At 28.8% G+C, this 9,204-nt stretch overlaps 1 protein-coding gene across 1 annotated transcript; it reads left to right on the forward strand.

The window, feature by feature from the left end:
* Window positions 1-1,459: 1,459 nt before the first annotated feature.
* Window positions 1,460-8,498, forward strand: LOC117910258. The gene is made up of 5 exons (XM_034824342.1): window positions 1,460-2,858; window positions 5,453-5,567; window positions 5,652-5,744; window positions 5,820-5,954; window positions 8,409-8,498. The coding sequence occupies exons 1-5, from the start codon at window positions 1,747-1,749 to the stop codon at window positions 8,496-8,498; spliced, it is 1,545 nt and encodes a 514-aa protein (XP_034680233.1). The 5' UTR covers window positions 1,460-1,746.
* Window positions 8,499-9,204: the final 706 nt, after the last annotated feature.

Below are 9,204 nucleotides of genomic sequence, written 5' to 3' on the forward strand. Positions count from 1 at the left end.
TATGGGAAATTGAAATTTGAGACCATAAATCCCCACATTTTTACTAAATACATCTAACCTAAATGAAATTAAATATAAAATAGTTAAAAATAATTAATTCCAATTAATTACATAGTGGGCAATATCCTCACCATTCAACTATTTTTCTCTTCTATGGGACCCACTAAAAATATGCCCATCAAAATAAAACCACAGACTTTTCCATCATAACATGGACCCCACCCACCTCTCTTCTTCATTCACTCTATGACGCCCACTCTACGCTTTTCCAGGGAAGTGACTTTTCAAACTAAGGCTCTATGGTCTGGGGTTGATTTTGGGACGAGAGCAGTGAGGTGAGGTTTTCGACACTCTGGGGATCTCTCTAGGTTGCTAGGGTTTTTGAAGCAATTTTCTTTTCTTTATTTTCAGCAACTATGGATGGAGGGTTTAGAGGTTTGTTTGGAACTCTTTCCTGGGTTCTTGGACTAAACGGGCTTTGGAACTGTGTCTTTGAAGATTTCTCTGGGACTGGTGAGGTTTCTTGGGCTTTGTTTGGTGGGTTGTCTGTCTTGGTCCTCTCTGGTTTAGGGGTTTTTGCCTTTATAGAAAAAGAAAATGGAAGATCAGAGGAGGGTTACAGTGGAGAAAAGGAGAAAGGGAGTCGTAGAGAATAGGGAAAAGAAAGAGCTAGAAGAGAGAATCTGTGGGCCGGGGATTGGAGGCAAAAAGCTGATGAAAGGCCTCTGCAAGGGGAAGAGAAAGAAGGAAAAAAAAAGCTGGAAAAAGAAAAGGAATGATTGCTGCTGAGCCTCCCTCGTCCAGTCATGTCCTTTGTTTTTGACCAGTCAACGCCAGGGCGAGAGAGCCACTATGAGAAATCGAGCCTGTGTCATGCCTAATAACCAATAAGATGCTAACCAACTTGGTATCTTAGCCTCATAGGATATTCATGAACATAATTCAATATTTTATTTTAAAATTTCATTTAATCCATTGTTAAGAATATGAAAACAAATTTTTTATTTAATTTTTAAACATTAGTCAAGACTTGTATTATCATTTTTTAAACAATAGAATTTTTTTCTATTGAATTCATGTTATAGTGACACCATTTATAATCTTTATTTAAATAGTATTTTTTATTAAAAAAATACTATTTACGAAAAAAAAAAAAGCTATATTTCTAGCCAAAGTAAATCAATCTATTAGAAAAATATATGTATATATATGTGCTAGTATTTTTTATTAGAAAATTTTAGATAAGATTCTTTATTAAAGAAAGAGGAAATCATAAGCATAAACACTTACAAAATATAAAAAGAGAATTCCTTCCTTCACATATAGGTAAACACTTTTACTTTTTTTAATTTATTCCTTTTACTTTTCTTTATTCTTATCCCTTTCCTTCCAACACACGTTGAATTCTTTCCCCAAAACAAGGAAGAATCTCAAGCACCCTGTGAGGTGGGGAAAATATAAAGTGGATTATTCTTTGCTAATGGCGAAAGGAACCCCATTGAATTCTTTGCTTAAGCACAGAGGTATATACAAAGGAATAAAGAGCTTTCCTTTCTTTCAACCAAATTTTCTTTTCCCTGTTGTTTGTTCTTTTCCCCTCCTTCAAACACAAGAATATTCTTTCTTCACAGAGAAAAAAATCAAAGATATACACGTGTGGAAGACTCAGATTTGAGACCATAAACACCCACAGTTTTAGCAAATACATCCAATTGCCTCACCATCACTTTGAATATCATCAACAAAATGTCTGCTGATCATTTGCAGTTCTTGAAGAACAAGTTCATTCTGGACTTGGAAGACGCGGAGGAGGAACACTCCGGGGAAAATGAGATCCCCCTTCTCGCTCATTTTCTACAGATTAGAGATGTGTTGAAAGCAAAGGACATCACGGCATCTACACCCATCAGATTGAAGAATTGTCTATACAACGCCATCAGCGCATTAGAAGAGTGCGTGGTGTTGTCGGAGAAGCGTGAGCCCCGAAAGAAGAAGGATGGTCCGATGCATGGATACACTCTGGCGGAGCATTGGATTTTATGCAAAACCAGAAGGTTGTTGGTTCAAGTAAAGAGAAAGCTTACTGCTCCGGCTGATGCCATTATTCCTGGTATGACCGACATGGCCGCAAGTTCATCCTCCACCTCCTTACCACTCATTCCAAGACCAAAGTTTTGGAATTTTCATCCCTACGATTTTCGAAGTTTTTATGTACAAAGAAATGAAATTATTGATCGACTTGATTTTGGGAAAGGATTTCAGGAAATCGGAATCGTGGGGATCGGGGGATCGGGTAAAACCACTCTGGCCCAATTGGTTTTTACTAAAATCGATGGGTATCTACGGGATAACAGAATTTGGATCTGCTTATTCCCGAAACTGAGTGGAGATGTGGACTTCAAGGAGATGATAAAAGACATGTTGAAGCAGTGCGGGGCAGCAGCAGTGGTGGATGATGGGGTAGAAATAGAAGTAGAAGAGCTGTTGGAGAATCTTGGGAAAGCTTTGAAGGGTAAAAGGTATTTGATGGTGTTGGACGGCATCTGGGACATCAACATCCACTGGTATTTCAAGTTAAAGGAAAAGTTGAAGTCTCTAACTGGTGATGGTGATGGTGACGTCATCATCACCAGCCGTCTCCCCCACAAAGCAAGAATGATGGTGGGCCCTCACAATCTGTATCACATACAGCCTCCATTAAATTCCATGGAGGACATGCCGGCATTCAGTATAAGATTGCATTTACTTGGAAGATATAAGTTGAAATTGAAGGATGAGGTTATAGAGCAATGTGATGGCCTCCCATTAGCAATGCACACATTGGCACCAGTGATTGAAGACCAGATCCTGGGAAAAGGGTAATGTCTGACCATTTCTGGTATTTTTGGTTTCTATTTGTTTTAATGGTTTCATAATTTATTTCATTTAAAAGTATAGAAATATGATTTAGAAAATTTTATATTATGAAATAAAGGTTTAAAAGTTATTTGTTAATTGTCAAAACAAAATCCATTATTTCAATTTTTACCAACTTTTATTTGTTAATTCATTTTTTTTTTAGTATAATTGAAAAAGCAATATACATATATAAAAGATCATATTTTGTTCATATTTATCAATGTTTTCAGAACCGGACCGGTCATCGAACCGGAAAAATTACCGGTTCACGGTTCACTGGTCGGACCGGCGGTCGAACCGGTTGAACCGGTGATGTAATAAATATATAATTTATATATTATATAAAATTAAAAATAATTATAAAAATTAAAAATATATAAAATTATAAGTTTTAGTAATGTTTGGTATATTAAATTAAATGATAAAGTTTAATATTTAAATTTTATTAAATAGAAATATGTAATATTTAAGAATGAAGATATATTTAAGATGAAAAATTTATAATATTTAATTTTATCTTTTTTTTGTATTTATTGTTTTAAAATTATTCTATTAATTAGTTTATATTATTTTTTTATAATTATTATTATAAAAATAAATAGGAATTTAAATATTTACATTTCTTTAAAGATTTATATTATAAAAATTTGAAATAGGAATATATATATTTTAACAAAAGTCCAGCCCTCATGCTTCCAGCCCTCAAAGAGGCCATGTTAGTACTATTCCTAGTCCCACATCGGAAGCACATGAATTCCATGTGCTTCAAGTGCTCTATAAATAGAGACCTTGCAGCATGCTATTCAAGCCAAGCCAAGCCAAGCAAGCCAGCGAATTGGGCTTGGGGGCATGGCCCAAGAGAAAGATTTAAGTTATAATTTTATTGGATTGGGCCTGGTGGCTTGAATCAAATATGGGTTATAATTAGTTAAGTTTTAAAAGTATTGGGCAAGGAATTGGGCTCGTTAATGGGTCTCTTAATAGTAACAAATATTTGTAGAATAGGAAAAAAAAAGCCTTGGCCGGTTCGTAAAAAACCGGGCGGTTTGACTGGTTTGGCGATTCAACCGGCGGTTTGACCGGTTCAATACCGGTCCGACCATAAAACGGTTCATTGGGCTGGACCGAACCGGAAAGGTCACCGGTCGGACCGGCCGGTCCGGTCCGGTTTTTAAAACATTGATATTTATATTCCTATTATATTTATAATATTCTTATTTTTTATATTATAGATCTCATAAAGTTTTTTTTTTCCTTTTTTGTTTTCAGTTTTTGTTTTCTTTAGGTTTATGTTTGGCTCCCGAAAAATATTAAGTAAGGAAAAAAAATGTAAAGAAAATTGATTTTCTCATATTTGGTTTCACTATAAAATTTTAAAAAAATAATTAAATATGATTAAAATTAGTTAGAAATTTATATATTTTAAAATTATTTAATCTTTATATAACGGAGGAAATGAAGTGAAATGAGTTCGAAAAAATATATAAAAATAATTTTTAAATTTTAAATCTATTTTTTATTTTCTTTAATTTTTTTTCCTTCAACTCTTCCTCTTTATTTTTTTTTCTCATATTTTCCCTCAAATTTTTTAAGAACCAAACATAACCTTAAATTTTTAATTTTGAAAATGTCAAATTAATGTTTTCAATTTTTCCTTTTGTAAACTCACCTTTTCCGAAAAATTGAAAATGAAAATATAAAAAGAATGTAAACAAATAGGACTTCCCATTTTTTAATATTTTTTAAGTACAAGTTGCTTAAATTAAATCTTTATAACCTCTTACGTGTATTTTTGTTTTAACGTAGTACAAAAATTGTTTTTGATAATGTTTGAATCTTGAAGTAAATCTCATTCACAACACAAATTTTCTATTCTAGTATTTTTTATAAATAAAATAAATATATAATTTATTTATTTATTTTTCGGACTTTTCCCTAAATATGTCATTAAAATCAAGCTTATTATTAGTTGTTGTTGTCTTACATAATTTGTAGTTGGACCTAATTTCAACATTTACCAACTTTGGAAACAAAATGTTATTACGATATGAGATATTTTCATTATTATTTTTATTTTCTTTGTTATATTTTTTATTTTAAGGTATAATAAAGCGTTTTAATACATTTATAGTTAAACACACAAAATAAATTAATATCTAAAAGTATGACAACTTATCATAATTTATAGTCTAATAAAGAAAGTAAAATATTTATACAATATTTTCCAAATAACATTTGATTTCAAATAAACCTCATATAGTATTTTGTTAATATTCATATATATATTTTAATATTTTGGATTCCATAAGGTGATTCTTTTTCCTTCTCAGTTCTCTTAAAAAAATAAAAATTGAAAATGTACCTTTTTAAAAAAAATGAAAATCGAAATATGCTATCACATATGGTTTCCATTTTTTAAAATAAATATAGGAGTTCCGGTTTCTTAATATTTTCCTTTAAAATTATTTAATTTTATGTGAAAACCATTTTAAAATTAAATATGTATAAAATCTTTTTAAATATTTTAATTAAATCTTTAAAATTGTTGTTACAGGTATTTATTTTTGCTTGGACCTGCTCCGATGGTGTTGGTCAACCTTGAAGATGATGCTATATTGGGAAATGAGCTTTTGTTATCATGGCGTGCCATCACAGATGATGAAGATCTGGTTTGGTTTTAAAACATAACCTTTTTATATTATGATATAAGATTCATTTAATTGTTTTTCTATAAGATTGTTTTCCATCATCAGGTGATAGATGTATCAAAGCTTCTTCTTCATGATGTATTCAACAAAGTCCATCAATTTCTATCATCTTCAAGGGAATCAAGATATATGATAATAGTAAGTTGAGTTGCAATCACTTTCTATATATTCTATTTATTATATCATATCTTACCATATACATATATTCACCAGGTTTTGAGTGGGGATGCAATGGCTAATCAACTCATGCAAGTAATCATGCAAGTAGTCAGAAATCTCAAGCTTGATTCAAACCCACCAATTCTCTTATTATTACCTTTGGATCAAAGCAATATTTCTTTTCACTTGGTATTAATTTCAATAATATAATTCTTACTTTTTTTTTTTGATTTTTTTTTTTTTTTTCTTTATATAAACTTAATTTTTTTAGTCACTCTTGGAATGGTGTATTATTAAATATTTTTTTTAAAACCTTTTTATTTTGTTTATGAACTATTGTTAATTGATTATGTTAAAATTGAATTTCTTAAAGGCGAAATCTTTTCTATTAGTTATTTAATATAATAAAATTAGAATTCCAAATAAATGATACTTAATTTAATAAAAGAACTATTTTTGCATTAAAGAATTAATGAAAAAAAATAAAAAGCATCATTATATTTCTGTAAATATTTTTCATAAAAAAGTAAAATGATGATGAAATATATTATTTTTATTTACTATAAGCTATTTATTGTATATAATATCTTTTTTCTGTTTTGTTATAATTTTTACTCCATAATTTACTTTTATTGATTTTCTTCTTATATATTACTTAAAAAATATTGTAATAAAAAATTTGAAACAAAGGAAAATAGTGAATAGAACTTCTTTTAAAAAATTGAAAAAATAAATTTAAATTATTAACAAATTACTTTTTCAAACTTTCTATATTTTTTTAGGAAAATGTTTAAAAAAAATTCATAGTATTTCCTTTTTTATTTTTTTCTATTTGGTTTTTCTTGGTCGAAAAATGACTTTTCTTAACTTTCTTTTTCTTTTTCTAATATTTTTTGAGAACCTAACACAATCTCAATAGTTGTTATTAAAAGAAAAAAAAATATTATGATGACACAAATTAAATAATTCATCATTTTTAATTATTTAATATTTTATGAGATACTTTAAAGGTAGAGTTAATTATACTTAATTATAAATCCATAAATAATTCAAGTATTATTTATAATTAAATTAATTAAGATGAAAAACAAAGTAACAAACATTGTGGATTTATAAGAAGAATATTGAATCTTATTTTAAATTAAAATTTGACTTTTTTAGATAAATTTTTTAGTATATAAATTAAAAATAAAATTACAAATAAAAACTGTTTAATTAATTTTATTCTTATAATTAAAATTTTGAGGTTAAGACAAAGTAGTGAATGAATGTTTGATATCTTTTTTCTTTTTTATTACTTTCGACGTAAATGATAGTTAAAAAATAATCCTTAAAATTATGTAGAATATAAAATGCAATTTTTTTTTATATATTTTAATCACATCATGCAAAATTTTATTATTAAATAAAGATTTAATTACTTCATTCAAACAATATATTTTTAAATTTTTGAGATAACATGATAAAATGTAAGTATTTTAAATTTGTACAATTTCATTATCAAACAATCAATTACATTCAACGCTTAAACATAAGATAATAACAAATACTTTTCATTTTCATTAATTCAACACTATAATTTCAACATCAACGGTGTTTTGTACCTAATTTTCAGTTTTATCTATACTACCTAAATGAAAGGAAGGTAAATTTCTTAGAAAAAACTTAGGAAAGTATGGTCTAAAGATCCCATACTTTAAGCATATTTTGTTCCTTCCTCCATTTTCCTTCCAATAAATTAGAATGATGAGTTTTAAGCATATTATTCATACTGCATTCCTAAAAATTTGATACTTGCAATTTTATTCTATAATTTATATTTATTATTATTGATCCATCCAACAAATGATATAATATTGTAGCCAAAGACATTAAAAAATCAATAAATTCAATCTTTTCAAACAAAGAGAATGCTAAGCCACTAAAGATTGATTCCAGTCTTACATTAGAAACCTCAAAATTGTTCTTTACATGCTTTAAATACATTGTAGTTTCTATTAATAGTATTCTTGCAAAAAACGATTAAGCCTTAAAATATTTCATGCTTCATTAAATAGATTTTTTTTTCCTGAAAAAAAGGCTTCCAATATTTGAGGTCTTTCAATCCATCCACAAGATGACTTGACCAATATTTAATGAAATTTGTAATATGAAGTTATTGGTGCAATAACCTAAAGATAAAAATAATTACATGCATATATAAAAGGTCTTAAAACGGTCTGATGCCACCAATATTACTTATATATGCATGCATGTGAGAACAAGTTTAATATACCATAGAGAATTTATTGAGGAAAAAGAAAACAAAGATGTCTCTTGACCCTTGAAACATCTCATATTTGTTGGCTTTTAATATCTATACTTGAACTCTAAACCTTATTCCACTATTTATCCTTCACGTTTTACATTTCTACGTACTTGGCATGAAATTTATGATTAAATTCACAAACTTTTCCTTCTCATATCCTAGAATATGTATCGAGATATTCTATCAAAAATTGTTTGCTTCACCCATTGAGCCATCTTCACATTGAAGAAGGCTAAATAAAACATTTATCCAAGGGGTGGAAAGGAATATTGATTACATAATGCAATGATGAAGTAGAAATCACATGTATGTGACAATTACTTGTGAGCTTGCAGGAGAATCAACCACCAGGAACATTACCTAAGCATATGATCGAATTATATACAGAGTCGTTGAGGAAACCAAAAAAGGATATAGACAGGTAATGAAGTTTGCATTTAAAAGGCACCTAATAGAACATTGGTTGAAGATTATAGTTATGATTATTCAAAAAAATTTCTTCCCTAAGGTTTTTATTTCATTTCCTTACATTATTTCTTTGGTATAGAAAGACTCTTTTTTCTCGATCAATTGCAAGAAGACTCAAATTTTATTATAGGGTAGTACATCTTCATTCTAGTATAAATTTTGTTAAAATTTTATCACAAGGTCTCATGGTTCTAAAAGAAGCTTCCATTTATTGTTTTCATGGGTCTTTTAGTGGCATTTTCCAATTTTTTTTTCTCCTCTTTCTTGTAAGGTAATCTTCCATTTACCATAATGGTTATATTTTGAACCTTGATAGCACATATTTTGATCAATACATGACACCTAGCATATATGAAACCAAATTGTAGGACATGTATTGTTATTTAAATAGACAAAGAATATAGATTTATAATAATGTTAGCACATGTTAACATCTACAGATTTTAGATCTTATAAAATTAACAAGTTGTCCCTCTAAACTATTAAGTCGAAATTGTTGATTGAAGTTGACCTTGCACACTTGATGCTCCTATTGGAACCTAGGATCCAATGTCCTTGGATGAAGTGATCATACCCTCTCAACCATCCAACTATGGTCCTCATTCTGCACATTACTATGGAGTCATCTAAAAATATTTTCCAATCAAGGAATATTGAAATGGT

This window comes from Vitis riparia, unplaced genomic scaffold, assembly GCF_004353265.1.
Source record: "Vitis riparia cultivar Riparia Gloire de Montpellier isolate 1030 unplaced genomic scaffold, EGFV_Vit.rip_1.0 scaffold674_pilon_pilon, whole genome shotgun sequence".
Classification (NCBI taxonomy): domain Eukaryota; kingdom Viridiplantae; phylum Streptophyta; class Magnoliopsida; order Vitales; family Vitaceae; genus Vitis; species Vitis riparia.

Coding starts and splice junctions, on each gene's coding strand:
- LOC117910258 (XM_034824342.1), top strand. CDS start 1,747: ATGTCTGCTGATCATTTGCAGTTCTTGAAGAACAAGTTCATTCTGGAC. Junction 5,568..5,651: donor TCACAGATGATGAAGATCTG/GTTTGGTTTTAA, acceptor TTCCATCATCAG/GTGATAGATGTATCAAAGCT. Junction 5,745..5,819: donor AATCAAGATATATGATAATA/GTAAGTTGAGTT, acceptor TATATTCACCAG/GTTTTGAGTGGGGATGCAAT.